At 45.9% G+C, this 17,852-nt stretch overlaps 3 protein-coding genes across 6 annotated transcripts; 2 read left to right on the plus strand and 1 right to left on the minus strand.

Annotated features, from left to right (window-relative positions):
• Positions 1 to 42: 42 nt before the first annotated feature.
• On the plus strand, positions 43 to 17,753 carry LOC132445668 (prostaglandin reductase 1-like). 2 transcript variants are annotated; one of them, XM_060035781.1, is made up of 9 exons: positions 43 to 156; positions 11,914 to 12,038; positions 12,233 to 12,278; positions 12,426 to 12,485; positions 13,061 to 13,228; positions 14,730 to 15,003; positions 15,315 to 15,420; positions 16,828 to 16,946; positions 17,488 to 17,753. In XM_060035781.1, exons 2-9 carry the CDS (start codon positions 11,933 to 11,935, stop codon positions 17,596 to 17,598), a joined length of 990 nt encoding a protein of 329 aa, XP_059891764.1. In that variant the 5' UTR covers positions 43 to 156; positions 11,914 to 11,932; the 3' UTR covers positions 17,599 to 17,753. The 2 variants fall into 2 exon arrangements, with proteins under 2 accessions (XP_059891764.1, XP_059891763.1); XM_060035780.1 differs by lacking the exon at positions 43 to 156 and adding an exon at positions 11,289 to 11,406.
• LOC132445669 (prostaglandin reductase 1-like) lies at positions 705 to 4,024 on the plus strand. The gene is made up of 8 exons (XM_060035782.1): positions 705 to 822; positions 932 to 977; positions 1,178 to 1,237; positions 1,492 to 1,659; positions 1,880 to 2,153; positions 2,398 to 2,503; positions 2,880 to 2,998; positions 3,365 to 4,024. Exons 1-8 carry the CDS (start codon positions 717 to 719, stop codon positions 3,473 to 3,475), a joined length of 990 nt encoding a protein of 329 aa, XP_059891765.1. The 5' UTR covers positions 705 to 716; the 3' UTR covers positions 3,476 to 4,024.
• haus3 (HAUS augmin-like complex, subunit 3) lies at positions 4,884 to 11,284 on the minus strand. Of its 3 annotated transcripts, none has more exons than XM_060035772.1 (6): positions 11,144 to 11,284; positions 9,428 to 10,493; positions 9,087 to 9,296; positions 8,225 to 8,457; positions 7,428 to 7,671; positions 4,884 to 5,532 (listed from the first exon to the last, which is right to left on the minus strand). In XM_060035772.1, exons 2-6 carry the CDS (start codon positions 10,463 to 10,465, stop codon positions 5,305 to 5,307), a joined length of 1,953 nt encoding a protein of 650 aa, XP_059891755.1. In that variant the 5' UTR covers positions 10,466 to 10,493; positions 11,144 to 11,284; the 3' UTR covers positions 4,884 to 5,304. The 3 variants fall into 3 exon arrangements, with proteins under 3 accessions (XP_059891755.1, XP_059891754.1, XP_059891753.1); XM_060035771.1 differs by having other exon boundaries at positions 7,377 to 7,671; XM_060035770.1 differs by having other exon boundaries at positions 5,396 to 7,671.
• Positions 17,754 to 17,852: the final 99 nt, after the last annotated feature.

Consider the following 17,852-nt stretch of genomic DNA (forward strand, 5'->3'; position numbering starts at 1 on the left):
AACGTTCACGTCAGACGCAACACGGGGACGTCTGACGTCACTGCAATTTCTCTAGTCCCGCCGGCCAACCAAAATAGTATAAAAAACTCGTTGTTTTGCTGGCGCTGGTCGTCGCCCCATTGTCTCCATTCATTCTCAAGTAAAGGGCAGTTTCTGGTGAGTATTTCAACATGCGAAGCTGCAAATAACTTTAGCGTAAAGCCGCGAGCTATCGTTATGCGTATAGCTCGCGGCTTGGTTATAGATCGTGCGTGCATGAATTTTATTGTCAACCACCTAGCTTGGGACCCTCTCGATTTCAGATGCTTGCATGAAGTTTGCACAAAGCGTGCATGTGCTTTCCTGTGTATTACGAGCTTTCTAACCAGTTTAGGACTATTTTACACAATCGTCTCTCTGGAACGCCATACAATAACTTATTTATATTATCCCAATCAGTATGGGACAAGATTTTGATGGTACAATGGGTCTTTAGCAAGGCTGCCAGAGTAATGTCCAACTACAAATCTTACAAGTACTGAATAAATAGAACTTGCACTGCCTTTACATGCTTATGAGTGGGTATGTTCGTTTAGCAATGTGTACGTATGTATGTGAACTGTATATGTATGGGTACTTCGTACTTATGAACATGTATTAGTACATGTCTATATAATTATATGCATTAACTAGTACTGTACTGATGTCCTCTTACACAGCTGTCCAAAAAAAGAACAATGGTCCAAGCCAAAGCGTGGTTACTGACCAAGCACTTTGACGGCTTTCCCACTGAGAGCAACTTTGAACTGAAGCTCGAGCAACTACCAGAGCCTAAGGATGGAGGTGAAGAGGCATTCTTTGAGTGCTCTATATTGATTTATGTTTCATAAGAGATGAAGACCTTAGTTAGTAGAGCTCAAACATAGCTTGTAATCTTTTTAAATATTTTCAGAGGTACTGCTGGAGGCTGTCTTCCTGAGTGTAGATCCATACATGAGGTACATACGTCTAATATAATTTTGTCCTTTTGTGCATTAAACGTCTAAAAGTAAATCAATATTTTTTAAGAATGAGTAATAACATATAATAATGGCATATCGGTATCGTAAGCCAGTCATATTTATCATAAAATGTTTTTAATTTCCTCACCGCCACTAAATTGCGATTAATGTATTCAATGATTTTCCTTTTATTCTAGACCGTTTAGTAGAGTCCGCATGAACGAAGGCGAGGTCATGATTGGAACTCAAGTGGCCAAGTAAGGACATGTCGACATGTGCATGGGGGATAGTATCACATCAAAAGAGAGATGGATTAGATATAAGTAAATTGCATGGCTAACTTTGTTTGCACAAAATAACTTGACTTAATTGACTACACCTGCTGTTAATTACCAAGGTATTTGTTTTTCGATGCTGTAGTCACTAGCCGAAATAATATCCCAACCAGGCGCCATAACAAACATGTGTACTTTTATAGTGTATCATGATTGATTGGGGCTTTCTACTCCAGGGTGATCCAGAGCAAGAATGCAGAGTTTGCGGTGGGCAGCCATGTGGTGGGACGCTGCGGCTGGAGGACCCACACCGTCTGCGACACAACCGGCCTGACTCCCGTCATGGCGGACTGGCCTGAAGACGTCTCTTTGTCTCTGGCCTTGGGTGCCATCGGCATGCCGGGGTAAGGTTTAGAGGGAGGCACAAGTCGGCTAGAGAGGGTCAGCCAGACTGGCTAGGGCGTACGGAATGAGAGAATCTAGTTGTTGTTCGGAAAATATCTCAAACAGCTTTCTTATCCTTTATAAAACATCTGGTAGAGTTTGAGTCTCCGGACACACTCAATGCACCGCCTCCACCCCAGCTTCTCTCCTCACTGCCCCCACCCACGCCTCCACCCTCAGGCTGACGGCCCTGTACGGCCTGGAGGAGGTCCTGGGGCTCCAGGCCGGGGAGACCCTGCTGGTCAACGCGGCGGCCGGGGCGGTGGGCTCCGTGGTGGGGCAGATCGCCAAGATCAAGGGCTGCCGCGTGGTGGGCTCGGCCGGCTCTGACGCCAAGGTGGCCTTCCTCAAGGAGCTGGGCTTCGACCGGACCATCAACTACAAGACCGTGGGCTCTCTGGACCAGGCTCTGAGGGAGGCGGCGCCGGAAGGATACGACTGCTACTTTGAGAACGTGAGTCCTGGAGTGGAGGTGCGCTTGAACAGTTATATAGGATTCTCACTGAAACCACAGTCCCATTAAACTCTGGATTCTCATAGTTCTTTATATGCAAAATATATAACAATTATTGTTTTATTTTATTCCCTTTCTTTCCTGCAGTCCATACAAATATTTTATGGGTAACTTCAGGTGAATAAAAGCAATTTTTAAGGCAATCTTGTTTCGGTTCAACTGAAAATTTCTCTCTGATTGGCAGGTTGGAGGGCAGTTCTCCAGTGTTGCTATACATCAGATGAATAACTATGGAAGAATAGCTGTGTGTGGATGCATCTCATTGTACAATGACACCACACCACAGACAGGTATGTGTTATTGAATTGATGATTGAAAGGTTACACATAACGCTTCGCTTCCTTTGGTTAAAAATAGTGTATTGTATGGCATCCAGTAGGGTTAGGTGGATTCCGGTTTTACCAGTGCGGCTTGAACCACTTTAATAAAATGCAAACTTACTGTAAGGCTATTTTTCATTATGTTATTAGATGATCTGAATTTAAGTGTAGCCTAATGCTTAGATCAGCAGCCTGTGTTGCTGGTGTTTTTAGTACCGTCGTTTTAAATGAGGGTTATGAATATCACACATTTACCACCTGCAATACCCCCTGCTTACCACTAATGGTACATGTCACAGAGGTTGACAAACACGGTCCTAAGTCACTAAATCTTCTTGTCTTTCAGGCCCGTACCCACATCTGACAATGATCTTTAAGCAGCTCAAGATGGAGGGGTTCATGCAGTCCAGATGGGAACACAAACATCCAGAATCTCTCAAGAGACTGATGGCATGGATGAAGGAGGTCAGTGAATCAACTTACTGCTCAATTTGTGTTGCAATCATCGTCACACAACATTTAGCCCGAGGTTTGTCTTGTTGCGTGTCATTATTGAGACTTTATAAATCCCCAGGATGCTGTGGAAATGGTGTACCTCACGCTTCATGTTATGGACTTAACGGGCCTGCCTTAGATATTTCCTTATTCTTTGCTATAATTTGCTAGCTTATTATGGAAGTACCTACTGGCACCTTACACAATACAGGCCAGTACAGGCCACCGCAGTGCTCGGAGAGGGAGGAAGTGGGGTATTCACCGCTAAAAGCCACTCTATTCTACACACTGCACTCTTTAACATATTTTCCTTTCATTTCCTTCTTCCTTCTCCAGGGAAAATTGCAATGCCGAGAGCACATCACGGAAGGCTTTGACAACATGCCTGCTGCCTTCATGGGCCTGCTACAGGGGGAGAACACTGGCAAAGCCATCATCAAAGTCTGACACGGAGGAGATGGGTGGAAGAGGTGTATTTTGGTCCAAGATGATCATTATCAAGCCCATTAGCTCAAACCTAATGATCTGTTTAATAGAATCATTAACAGGCGATAGTGTCCGACAGAATAACATTAAAGAATGAAGGAACGAATAGCTTGGGCGCAGTTAATACGTGTGTGTGTGTGAGTGTGTGTGTGTGTGTTTCCTCACATGGAATGTTAACGCATGTAATACGCACTGTAGCTGGCAGGACTTTGAATTGTGTTTACAGTATAGTGGGCCAGACTGGGATGCTCCTGTCTTCAGTAATCTCTTGAAACCAACAGCCGTTCTCTCTTAATAGACACAACACACCATATGTGTGCGAATGCAGAGAGGAAGTTAGAGAGGCGAGAGAAATGGAGAGACATGTTTCTGTCTCAACTTTGTCAACTCAATTAAACATTTTAGACTGTTTATAACTAACCCATAACAAAAACATTCGTCTCATGTCCTTAGGTTCAGTTTGCCACTGTTTGACACTTGGGCACAAATAAACTGCAATCCTGAAGATTATCCAGTCAACTTGTTAGTTCCATGCTGTCATGCTTTCACTTGGTGTGTATATTGTGCAAGGGGACTCGCCATTTAGTTTCCCTGCGTGCGTCCTTTCCTGAACGGTGTTCCAGTCATCCTGCAGTTCTCCCTCCGACTGGCCCCGGCCAGCGCCTCCCGGGCCGCCTGGAGGTCGGCGGCCAGGTCCAGTGCCGCCTGGTCCAGGGCCTCGTGGGTCCGGAAGGGCTCCGCTGGGCCCTGGCCCGCACCGCACCTGGAGCCCTCCAGGACCTGCAGCAGTCTGAGGGGAGCGGAGGAGCCGTTATTGGTGGGGGCCGGGGCTCTAGTAAGGTACCCCATCTGGAGCCATGGGGTGATTTTAAACCACACTGCAGAACTCCTATGTTTGTCATGCCTGCCCTTTCAGACTTCTTCTTGATGGTGGTTAGTGAGGTCCCTGTACAGCGCTTTGGGGACTTGAAAAGCGCTATAAAAATTCAATGATTAGTATTTATTTTTGCATTTCCCAGATGTATGAGTTCAATGCATGTCGTTTTATCCACTGCTAACAGAGATACAACGGCATAACAGTGACCTTTTCAATTAAGTTTAGAAACAGTATCACTTGGAACATTTCAACATATTTCCTGTGATTACCCTACACACTACCTGTCTGATAAGCTGCCACGTCTTCTGCCTCGACCGGTCTGTGGGCAACACTATGCTAGCCTAAACACAACATGAGAAAGCAGCACGTATAATATTATATACTAGTAATACTATCAGTACTGATTATTGTAGCATTTTCCTTAGAAACTGTGTTTGGCAACTCTGGGACATGGACATAATTTTAGGCAAATGCAGAAACCCTTCAAAAAGATGATTTGATAATGCTCAATAGCGTTTAATCCAGAAACATACATATTTAAATAGTACAAGAATACATAGAGAAGTTCTAACTTTATTATAACGATTAGTTAAGCTGAGATAAGGGATTACAGAATGAGAGAACATTCAAATAGCCGGATTCAAACTCGCCGTCTCCCTCCACATCTGAGCTCAGTTTAAACAGCTCCCATCCAGATACCGCTGTGAGTGACGGTACACGAGGGAAAATTTTTTAGAGGACCATTCCTGTTAGAGGACCAGTGTTGACGCACTCGTGTTTAAAGAAAGATTAGGGGTCAAATTGAGGCGCATTCGATTCTTCAGGCCGACAGTAGTCCAGGCAGACTGGACGTGGCGTTGCTGCTGTGTTCACGGTTATGGTTATGGCTGGTTTATGAAGGGTACGCCCGCCGTCAGTGCTGCCCTTTCCTGCCGGCCGCCTTGGCCTCCTGGTCCTTCACGGCCCGCTGCAGGAGCCGGGGGTCCAGGTGGAAGTAGACGTAGAGGTCCCTCTCCCGCCTGAGGGCGGCGCTGCGCTCCAGCTGGGAGCGCTTGGCTCTCACCTCGCCCATGATGTCCTGCATCAGCCGCTGCAGCCGCTGGAGCTGGGACTCGGCGTCCGCCAGGTTGAGGCTCAGCTCCTGCAGAGGGCGAAGGCCGGAGCTCAGCGGGGGACTTCTGATGCTTACTTGTATTTCGTTAGCCTGGCAGCATCACTGCCTCAAAGTCGTATTCGAAGGTTCATCTTGTGTTCAGCATCAGAGATGCCTAGGTCAAATAGAGGACTTGGGCAGATTGTGATTATGGAATGTAAAAAGCACTCTGATTGGCTGAGGATATAGCCACTGAGGCACAGTGAATCAGCAGCGTTAAGAGAGTAGAGTTAGGTTAGATAACACAATATGGCCAAAATATGACTTAGGCAACTATGCTATGAGGCTAACGAATTAGGAAATACTTTTAGTCAAAGTGACACAATGAAGACAGATTAAAAAGGCCTTTAGGGCGAAGGTGGGGTCCAGGACTAGGACATTGGGGATCTAAACGCCGGAGGTCTTGGGTGTCCAAGACCTCATAACAAAGTGGGTTTTTTAACTTGAACTTGGTTCCAGACCATTTACAATAAATAAGTATGGAGAAATGAGACATTATCTTTCTATGATGGGGTTGAGGCTTTCTCAATAATTACCTGATGTTGGAGAATTCTCACAATGCAAATGGGTTACCAAATATACTCTTGCCCATACAGCATGCAGTGCTCACACACCCAACATCGTGTCTTTATAAATGAGCTAAATAATGCCATTGAAGAAGAGAATCCCCCCAAAAAAGGAGCACAAGAAACCATAAAATCCAGGGCACGAGTGTGTGTTATTGGGTGTCCATTACATGAAAACACATTTAACTTGTTCGGTGTGAAACATTGCTTGGTAATCCTTTTCCTCCACCGTGCCACCAGTTCCCACTCACCCAATATTGATTGTAATAACACATGTTCACTCACGCCATGTTGCATTGCACTGTAGCAATGACGTCAGTAGAGATGGTGAGTAAAAGGTTGAGTCACGCTATTCCTAGCTTATTCAAAATGCCTTATAAATCTCACTATGAACCGAGCATAAAAAGAACGAGGCGTAGAAACTATGCTTTATTGGAAGACCTCACTACAAGTAGCTGTTTATGGTACGTTTTTTAAAATGCCACTTTAACTCAATATCCCCTCATAAATTGGAATTTTCTTTAAAACAGGATTTTCCCAATCATCTGTGTTTTGCATTTTACAAGGATTTTTTTTTACCATTACCGTTCAAATTAAACTATTATGCATATAGTAAAGACACGCACGGTGTGTTTCAGAATGTGTGTGCTCCGACTTGGGAGCGGTCCATGTTGATCGTGGCATCAGAGAGGGTTAAGCTTCTCAGACACATTTGACACAGTGTTTGTCACATTTCATATCAAATCAGGCCTTTTAACACTCGTACTCAACGGCTTGTAAAAGCTTAAAAGTGGAAAAGGGAGAGAACTGGGGAGAACTCGTCCCCCTTCCTAACTCTCCACCCAAAATTCACGTTTTACAGGTAAAGTGTTTGATTTCAAGCTGAGGCCGGAGCTCACTTAACTTTAAAAACCCTGATGTCAAATGTGCTTCTGCAGTTGCTGCTGGGCCGTTAAGCAGCGCGGGGGATGAAACATAGAACACCGTAGAAATAATTCAGCAGTCCACACTTAAAAAACACAGCAAAAACACATCTACAATGAAGTAGGGGATCGGGCCAGCAAAGCATTGGCAGCCCAACTTACCCATCCTTCCATCTAACCTCGGGTTGTACAAAGCAGAACACTGCCACAGCCCTGAGAGAAGTGAGCGAGTGAGTGAGTGAGTGAGTGAGTGAGTGAGTGAGTGAGTGAGTGAGTGAGTGAGTGAGTGAGTGAGTGAGTGAGTGAGGGAGTGAGTGAGGGAGACAGTGAGAGGGACACCCACCTGTGCATTGGGGCAGAGCAGCTCCTGGCCGGCCCCGGCCGTGGGACATACCTGCGGCTCCAGCACCAGCTGCTGGAGCTCCGTGTAGGTGGCGCGGTGCAGCGCCTCACAGTCGCCCTGCAGACGGGCCGCCGTGTAGCCCTGCTGGCGGGCCGCCCCGGCCAGCGCCTCCCGGGCCGCCTGGAGGTCGGCGGACAGGTCCAGCGCCGCCTGGTCCAGGGCCTCGTGGGTCCGGAAGGGCTCCGCTGGGCCCTGGCCCGCACCGCACCTGGAGCCCTCCAGGACCTGCAGCAGTCTGAGGGGAGCGGAGGAGCCGTTATTGTCGGGGGCCGGGGCTCTAGTAAGGTACCCCATCTGGAGCCATGGGGTGATTTTAAACCACACTGCAGAACTCCTATGTTTGTCATGCCTGCCCTTTCAGACTTCTTCTTGATGGTGGTTAGTGAGTTAGCGCTTTGGAAAATGGAAAATGCTATAAGGACTGCATACGTAGTGCCTTTTCGTAACCAGTGGCCACCCAAAGCGCTTTACACTATTGCTTAACAATCTCCCTGTCATGCACACATTGACACACCGATGGCTGCGTCAGCCATGCAAGGCGACAGCCAGCTCGTCGGGAGCAGTCAGGGTGAGGTGCCTCGCTCAGGGACACCTCAACACTTAGCTAGGAGTAGCCGGAGATCGAACCTCGCGGTTACCAGCCAACCCGCTATACCTGCTGAGCTACTGCCGCCCCCTGTGTAATGATCCAGGGATGGGTTCAATGGCCTTTTGAATACGGGGCCTATGAAGTAATCCTGATGATGACGCTAAGGCTTCAGGAATGGAACAGGAGAGTGAGGCTCCACCTGCTGAAGCTGGCGTCCTGGCAGCTGATGATGGGGCTGGGCCTGGGGTTGGGGACCAGCTCTGGCTGGGCCAGGGCGTCGGCCCTGAGCGCCGCCTGCTCGCTCTCCAGGGACAGCCGGTGCCGGGTGTCCCCCAGCTGCTTCAGCGCCGTCCTCCACCCTCTGAGCTCCACCTCCAGGGCCAGCAGGAGCAGGTCAAACAGAGACTTCTGGCGGAGCAGGTAGTCACGCACCTGGCCCGGGAGCATACGGAAACATTTGTGCTATAGAATATACCCTTTTTTGATCGGTCACTGCAACAAAAACAAATACGAGTCACATTACATTATTTAAGAGAATTATTTGATAAGAAATGGATGCACTGTCCATTAATTAGGGCTGTGCGATTGATCAAATTTTGATTCAAGCGATCAAAAAACGAATATAAATTTGAACCTGATTTTCTATTTGAACATCAAATGTTCTATTTGAACATTTGAACATCTTTTCTATTTGAACAAAAAACCTTGGTAACTGAGAACTTTGGGTAGATTTCAAAGTTCTCAGTTACCAAGGTTTTTTTTTGGGGAGAAATGCTGAAAAAATAATCGTTTCAATAATCGTGATTTCAATATTGACCAATCTAATCATGATTATGATTTTTTTCCATACCATCAATCAGAAACCGATCAATGTTGTGTTGGCCTGCCCCAACAGGTATGAAACACGAGTGTGTACGTAAACATTTGTACTATGGAATATACACTTTTGTTTGGTCATCGCCACGAAAAAAAGAGTTTTGTCTCTTTTAGAGAATAATTTGGTTAAAAAAAAGAAGTCCATTAATCAGAAACCGATCCATGTTGTGTTGGCCCCAGCTCACCTGGTCCTGCCTGGAGGTGTAGTAGTCCTGGCGGGCCAGCTGCAGGGCCAGGTCCCCCCTCACCACGGGCACGTTGAGCAGCCGGGACGCCTCCCGCAGCACGCCGGGCAGCCGCCCGCGGACCAGCGCCTCCAGCTCCGCCTCCACCGCCTGCAGCTGCCGCCGGGACACCGCCTCGCGCACCGCCAGCGACGAGGAGGCCAGCATGCTCTGGGAGGGGCAGAGGGGCAGAGAGACGGAGGAGGGGGGGTCAAGGACCAGGAGGAAGGGGGTGTCTCAAACAAATACAAACATGGAAGCTTCAGAAGCAAAAAAAGGATTTCCTGTAAATGTCCCTTTACCTTGGCCCGTGAGCCTGTCTCTGAGAGCCAGGCCAGCCCGGCCTTGAGGCTGTGCTCCTCGGCTGTGGCCTGCAGCAGCTGATGCTGGCCCACGATGAAGGCCCACTGCAGCCTGGCCATCTCGGTCCTACGCCGCTCCACCGCATCGCCGCCACCTCCCTCCTCATTCTCCTTCTCCTCCTCCTCCTCCTCCGCCTCCTCCTCCTCCCCTTCTCTCCCATCGCAGGAGCTGAGGTCCAGCAGCCGGCAGCCGTCCGAGCAGTTCTCCACCATGTCGGAGATCCCCCTGAAGAACTGCTTCTGGGTGAAGGCGGACAGTGTTTTGGTGTTGAGCTCCTCCTGGTGCAGGTAGGGATCCAGGGACAGCTGGGAGATCAGCTGGAAGCGGCGGGGCGCGGCTCCCTTTGGCCCAGCGGGGGTGGGAGCAACGGCGACCCCGGATTTCTTTCCCGGGGGGACTTCCGGTTGAGCCGGGAGGTACGAGGCCAGCCTTCCCACCTCCTCTGTGAGGTTCTCCAAAAGAGCGTTGGCGTTGGCGTTCTCAGCCCCCATGGCGGCCATGCCCTCCTTCAGCAGGGCGGACGCCCTCTCCTGCTCGGCCGAGAGCCGCAGGCCGGCGTCTCCCCGGGCCGTGGCCAGGACCTGGAGCTTGCTGTGGCGACGCTGCTTCAGAACCTTCTCCCGCTGCAGCGCCTGTAGCTTGGCCTCCAGCTCCTCCACACTGGCGTCGTTCTCCCCCGTCACGAACCAGGTCTGTGACGCGTTGCTCCCGTCGGCGGGCCCAACGGTCTTGAGGACCTGTCCAAGAGCCGCCTCGTCCAGTAAGGGCTTCCCCGACTTTTGAAGCTCACGGAAGGCGCGAGCCTCCTCTGGCGCTAAGACGTTGGCTCTGCCGAGAGTGCGGCAGACGAAGCGTAAGAAGTGCAGGTTCTCCGGGGCGCAGTCGAACAGCCAGTCGAACGACGAGCCCTTGAGCGACGTCGCGCCGGGGTAACCCAGGCGACCAAGCGCCTCCACAAACTGACCGCCGTCTAGCATGGTGCCTCAGCCGGATGCAAACCTCTGCCTTTGGTACGAGACGATCACAGAACAATGCAACGGAGAAGTTGGCAACGTTTTTTGAGCAATACAGAAAAACAAAGCTTTCTTCTAATCCCTACTATTTGTATCTGCCAAGACATGAAATTAGTAACACACGTTATAATATGAGGGGAAAATCGAACTCAAAATCCGGGGTGTGCCTTGCCGCTGATCATAACAATAACAACACGAGCGCTGTCGCCGCTGTGTGTTAGTAAAATATCCTTAAAGTTACTTGTAGAGTAATGTGATATAAGGAGAAAGTAAATTAATAATTGTACCATATAGTTGCTTGTCAACATACGTTGATGTTAAAATTAGGTAACTTTGATTTGCCTAACGTTAGGTTATAGTCTTATTGGCAACAGGGCCTTCAAAAATCAAAAGCATTAATGTTTTTAGGAATGCTTAGAAATTAATAATCAGGGATACGAATGTTGGTAGTTTAAGTAGTTTATATTCGTATCGCCTACCTAAATATTAGCTAGTTAGCTACGAGAGTATTAGCTACTCAGGTATCACTTTCTGCTAGCGTCTGACATAATATACAAATAGTTAATAACATCAGCAAGTATAAGTATTGAACTAGTGCGATGGTATTCAATGTTTGCTAGGACAGTTAGCACAAACACTTACCAATTCAAAAATTGCAGGCTGTTTCGAGAGGAGCCCAAACTTTTGCTTGTCGTTTATGTATTTGGTGTTGCGCGCGCTATCATCCAAAATAACGTTTACGTAATACGCAACAACGTTGCGTCTGACGTCACTGCGGGACCTCCTCCAGCAGATCAGAGTTCCAAATTCCATTGCCCACCCTCTCATGTCCAGCCGAACTTGAATTCATTCTAAAGGGTCCTTCTCCTCCAAAGCACACTCCTCTTTATGGAAAACGTCAGCTGGTAAGTAACTCCATTGTCAAGCTAAAAAGTGTTTTGCGTGCAACTGCCATTGCTCATTTACCTATATTTGGGATATAGGATTTAACTGGTTATTTGTGTATAATAAATGGTTATTTATTGTGCATGTATTTGAATGTGAATCTTATGGGGTTTCTGGTTTTAATATACCGGAGTGAAGTTTGCATTAAACTTGCATGTTCTTAATTCCTGTGTTATGTGCGCTCGTAAACTTTTTCTTCATACACTTGTATATACTTTTGGAAACTACTTCAGCTGTATTTTGGACATATTCTTCTCGATAAAGCATATGTGTTACACTTTCTACAACGTCGATGCTTAATAAGATGGTTTGGGACTTCATGCCATTTTATATAGCTGCCTGATGCGTTCTGCTTGACGCTTAAGTTATACAAACTAAATACGCGTAGATCTCTGTCATTTTGCTTCAGTCTGGATGTTGACAGAGTTACGTCAAACAAGTACATTAAACCATCTCCTCTCACACAGCTGTTCAAAAAAAAGAAAAATGGTCCAAGCCAAAACGTGGACACTGACCAAGCACTTTGACGGCTTTCCCAAGAAGAGCGACTTTGAACTGAAGCTTGAGCAACTACCAGAGCCTAAAGATGGAGGTGAAGAGATAACCTTCTTGACTAGAAAACGGTTTGGTCTAGATATGTCGCGAAGCTGCTTCTCCTGGGCATCAAGTGCAGTGCTGTCTTTGTGTCAATCTCATTAGAGCAATGCGTAATCAAAACCATAAGTTAATAGGTGAGAAGTCAAGGATTCCTTTTATTCTATTAATATTTATTAAAATATTTTTCAGAGGTAATGCTGGAGGCTGTTTTTCTAAGTGTGGACCCATACATGAGGTAAGTGTGGAGTGAAATATAAATTTGGTAATTTTTTTAATTGTACAGCTTTAAAATAAATATACTTAAAAATCAACTGAGAAAGTGACAATGAAACGTATATGCTGTTTTTGAGTGTTTTTGCCTTTCCTTGCCTCTTTATTCCAGGCCATTCAGTAGAGTCCGCATGAATGAAGGCGAGGTCATGATTGGAGCTCAAGTGGCCAAGTAAGGACATGACAACATGCCCACAGGGGCTAGAGTCACATATAAATGGGATGAAACGACAGAGATTTGCATATTTGACTTTTCTTTGGCAAAATTACGAGAATTGGTAATTAACTACACCTGCTGTTAATTACCGAGGTCCTTGATCTCCAGGGATGCGGGAAGGATGTGAATAACAGCATAGTTTCGTGGCTAACGCATCACAACATAAATCCTTGATACGCTCGGCTGGTTGCAACCAGAAGGCTTTTGATGATAAACACACTGATCAAATCTCTTTTCTGATCTTTCAAAGAGGGGATGAAAACAAACTAACATCTGGTTTTAAAATAGCACCAGATGTATCCTCTTCAACTTGGTTTTCCGGGGACCACAAATGGACTTTGGATAGAACGGATCTGACCTATTTAATACCCTATTCTAGATGTAGCCACAGAAAAACGGGGTACAATTTTATCAATATCAACGCCAACTAGCACCATAACATCTCACACAGCTGCCATAACAAATAAGTACATAATTTGTACAAAACTAGATTTTTTGTAATGTATTGTTTTTTCAACTTTTTTCTCCAGGGTGATTGAAAGCAAAAACGCAGCGTTTGCGGTGGGCAGCCATGTGATGGGTTACTGCGGCTGGAGGACCCACACCGTCTGCGCCGCAACCGGCCTGACTCCCGTCATGGCGGACTGGCCTGAAGACGTCTCCCTGTCCCTGGCCTTGGGTGCCATCGGTGCTTCGGGGTAAGGTTAAGGAAGGTAGTACAAGTTGGCTTCAGGCTCAACCAAACTGGCTAGGAGGTACGGAGGTTTAGTGGGGGGCCCCCCCTGACCCCTCCTTCTACAACTGTTACGCCACGTCCTGCCCCACGGTCGGACACCCCTATCTGGTGGCCGCTCGGCGCCACTGGTTCTCACTCCCTCTACACACCTGTCTGCCATCTACAATCACCGTTCCCCTACTTCAGCCGGGGATCTCAAATCAGCCGTCGTTTACCACTACTCAGTTAGTATCGGTCCTACCAGCGTTATCCTAAGTCTAGTCCGTTTTCCCTGTCCTCCAGTAACCCTTTTCCTCCGTCTGTAGTTCTCCGTTCGTCACCCTGACTACCTGTTGCCAAATCCCTGCCTGCCTGACTACGTCTCAGCTCCTCTGTGTCAAGCGTTTGGGCCCTCTCGTTCTGTAACCTTAACAACAACGACGTAGGGGGAGCCGTACTGGCCTGTAAGGGGCCAGTAGGTACTTCCAGCATCAAGTGGCCAAGTTTCAAGAGATAAGGTTCCTTGATAGATTTATAGATTTATTTTTTTGTTAGTCTGTAAAACTAGAGGTAATAAACTAGGATTAAATGAGTGATTGTTATTGAAAATGAAGAATTCAACCTCTCCAGAGCCCTTTGTCCATTCCGGGCTACCTTAGAACCCAGGCGGTGGTGGGCTTCCTGGAAGTGGGCCAGCTCCCTATGTAAATATTATAAAGGGCTTAAACAAGTTTTTGTTAGAAGGTAAAGAAACAATAAATTATTCTTATTTTCATGTGGTTATACACTAATTAACACTCACTTATAAATATGATATTAATTTCTGCGGGACAAGTCTGTTCCGCTAGGTGCAACACACTGCACCTTTGAGAATTATTTAAGCGTCTTTTTAGAAGTTAGATGGCATTCGAGTGTTAGAGAATTTTTGCTTAAGTTCTGTTGAACATCTGTGTGTGGGTCAGAAGTTCAAATGGATCCTTGGTCTCGTTGTATAGGAACGCCTTTCAAAAGCTTTGTTATTCTTGTAAGACATCTGGGAGTCTGAATACCAGAAGTCCTAGTAATCTGTAACTCCCTCTGTGGCCTCGTTTTGTTCTCCTGACGCTTTTGAGAAAGTCATCCCTCATCTGTTCTAACTATCAACATTAGATTCTTAGTCATCTGCGTTCACACAGAAAGTTTGTTGATCTCGTAAGGGAAGTTCAATAGTTACAGCAGCACAAGAAAAATCATGGCCACTCAAACAAGGGAATACAATTGTGCAAATAACGCTGATAATACAAATTGTAATCAACCAATTTATGCAACTAATGTACACAATACAATCTATTAATATGAAATAAATGAATATGTATGTTCATGATCATCAGAGAGATGTACTTAAAGGTGCCAATGTGCTCGGTGGTTAAAGTGTAAAACACTCAATGCACCGCCTCCACCCCAGCTTCTCTCCTCACTGCCCCCACCCACGCCTCCACCCTCAGGCTGACGGCCCTGTACGGCCTGGAGGAGGTCCTGGGGCTCCAGGCCGGGGAGACCCTGCTGGTCAACGCGGCGTCCGGGGCGGTGGGCTCCGTGGTGGGGCAGATCGCCAAGATCAAGGGCTGCCGCGTGGTGGGCTCGGCCGGCTCTGACGCCAAGGTGGCCTTCCTCAAGGAGCTGGGCTTCGACCGGACCATCAACTACAAGACCGTGGGCTCTCTGGACCAGGCTCTGAGGGAGGCGGCGCCGGAAGGATACGACTGCTACTTTGAGAACGTGAGTCCTGGAGTGGTGGACTGGAGCGGAGGTGCGCTTGTTTTTATGCAGCCACTTGGAGGACTTTTTCTTACTTTGGCCTTCCAATATTATGAATCCACCTCCAAGTTTGATCTGTTAGTTGTGATTTGCAGTCGTTACAACATGGGATTCAGCTCAAGTTTCCCTCAGTCCCATCTCCTTATCCAATATCCAATATCTATATTCTAATGTATTTCAATTCTGCGTGCTTCTCCTAATGCACATATATGTTTCACTTTTTGTTTTATTTTTAATCTTTTGATCCGACACTACCTTTGTCTGGTTGGCAGGTGGGAGGGCCGTTCTCCAGTGTAGCTTTGCCACTGATGAATGACTTTGGACGAATAGCTGTGTGTGGAGGCATTTCCTTGTACAATGACACCACACCACAGACAGGTGTGTGTTTTATTTTCAACGTCAAGCGGTTACATTTGCTGTGTGGTTAAAAAGGGAATGTTTTTTATTAGGCTATGGCGCAAGATTAATAGAACTGCATGTTTCCCTCTGTCATTACACAATCCACATTTACAGTTTTTCTCATTCGCTTTGGTACATTTCTCAGATCAGAATTGAAGTGCTCAAAACTACCTGTTCAATCTTCACATCATTGTGTCACATGTGCACATCAAAAAAGCAGTTTCTCATTTCTTTGAACAAGTTGCAAATGCTTTGGTACATTCATGCAAATGATTATGTACAATTCTCTGCTCTATGCTACATTATCAATTGCTTATGTCATGTTGATCAAAATGAATCTATATTGAATATTCTCACCCCTACAACATTTAGGCATTAGTTCATTGCATAAGTCTTTACATGCAAAATGGTTGAACAAGTTGTCATAATATGTCAAGCATATTTCTATTCTAATTTCCATTAGACTTTTTTTCTAAACCTGTCCTGAATTGGTAAATTGCTACGAGGTGAATCTTGACCCTCTCTAAAGAAGGGAAATGTGTGAAGTGTTAGATCAACCAACGATCAACCAGTTTACTGAAATAGCTCAAAGGTGCATCGCCTGAACCATGAACTGGCAAGTATATATATAGCTGGAGCACAACACAATGTTACATTGTCTGACAAATGGAAGGACACGGAATTGGACGGGGTCAACAGCCAGAGAGAAGAAGAGGAAGAGGAGTGAGGCTGCGTGAGAATGAGAATTTGTGGCCCAACAGACAGGAACGTCAGGAGGTGTAGGAAGGCTGCACTGTAATTCATACAGCAAAGCATGTACAGTTTACCCTAAGGAGATTTTCCTATGTTCACATTTCTAGCAATGACATGGTCTGTCAACAAATTACAGTACAAACAGTCAAAAGCGCAAATGTGAATCTTGTCCAGTCTCTTGCAATCAATCTCCTTCATACACTAGGTTTAACTTACAATTTACAATAATTGTCTTCAAAACGTCAGCCATTACATTTACATCAGAACATCCCTCCAGGGTACACTGTTATATCGACAACATGACTAAGCAATTTGACACATATTTACTTTTGAGAAACGAACTAAGGATTTTGAGCAAGAGACTGGCTTTTGCATGAAATCCATGATGTTTTGCTATTTTTAAGAATTGTTTTGAGCAATGCACTGTTTTTCAAATTTCAATTCTGATCTGAGAAATGTATCAAACGAATGAGAAAAAATGTAAAAGAAAAAACACCTATTCATTGTGTGATCTGTGAAACATCATGTTTGGCCCCCCTTTGTACAGAAGATGGCGCCATTGTCCCTCACCTTCTAGCTCAAATGCTGGCCAGTTTATTTGGCCAACCTCACTCTACTTCTTGTGTCTTTCAGGCCCGTACCAACACCTGACCATAATCTATAAGCAGCTCAAGATGGAGGGGTTCCTTGTGACCAGATTTGAACACAAACATCCAGAATCTCTCAAAAGACTGATGGCATGGATGAAGGAGGTCAGTAAATAGACCTAATGGTCAGTTTGTGAGCCATCTTTTAGACTCTTTCATTCCCCAAGATGCAAAACTGCTGAATTAAATTGTTCCTCATACTTCAAGTCTGCTTCATAAAGGGCCAACAATAAATATTTGCCTAATCTATTTTTTTAATCTATAATTTGCAAGCCTTATGAGACTGCATGTCCGCCTGCCTTAAGCCTGTTGGAAGCATCTCCAAAAATATCCAGATGATAGGACCAATCAGTGCTAGGGGGAGGGAGTTTTAGTTCATGACGAATAAGGACTGCAATTTAAAAACAATGGCGGTGCCTTAGGAAAGTGTAGCCATCGAAGGGAGAACTGCAACAATTTTATACAAGATTAACTAAATAACAATGTTAAAAGATTAACAGAAATTTCAATAAAATGCTTCTAGAGGAGAAGATATTTTGGGAAAAAGGTCCACCCTTAATTTAAAGAAAAATGGATGATGGGTGGTAAATTTAATTTATATACAGATTTGTTTACTTATGTTTGTTCTTCCTTCTTCCTCCTCCAGGGAAAATTGCAATGCCGAGAGCACATCACGGAAGGCTTTGACAACATGCCTGCTGCCTTCATGGGCCTGCTACAGGGGGAGAACACTGGCAAAGCCATCATCAAAGTCTGACACAGAGGAGATGGGTGGAAGAGGTGTATTTTTGTCCAAACTCCTCATTATCAAACCTGCTCAAAACCTGATGATCTGTTTTATAGAATCCCTGGTCTTTCCCTAGAAAGGAGTTAATGCCTAAGGCACAAATAAACTCCTTGTGCTTCTGCTCATTCTTTTTTTTTTTTTTTTTTCTAACGTTATGAACTGGTATTCATTCTAAACCACAGCAGTTTTATTTAGTGTGCGTTTGTTTTCTGTAAACACTTTCT

Source organism: Gadus macrocephalus, chromosome 17, assembly GCF_031168955.1.
Source record: "Gadus macrocephalus chromosome 17, ASM3116895v1".
Classification (NCBI taxonomy): domain Eukaryota; kingdom Metazoa; phylum Chordata; class Actinopteri; order Gadiformes; family Gadidae; genus Gadus; species Gadus macrocephalus.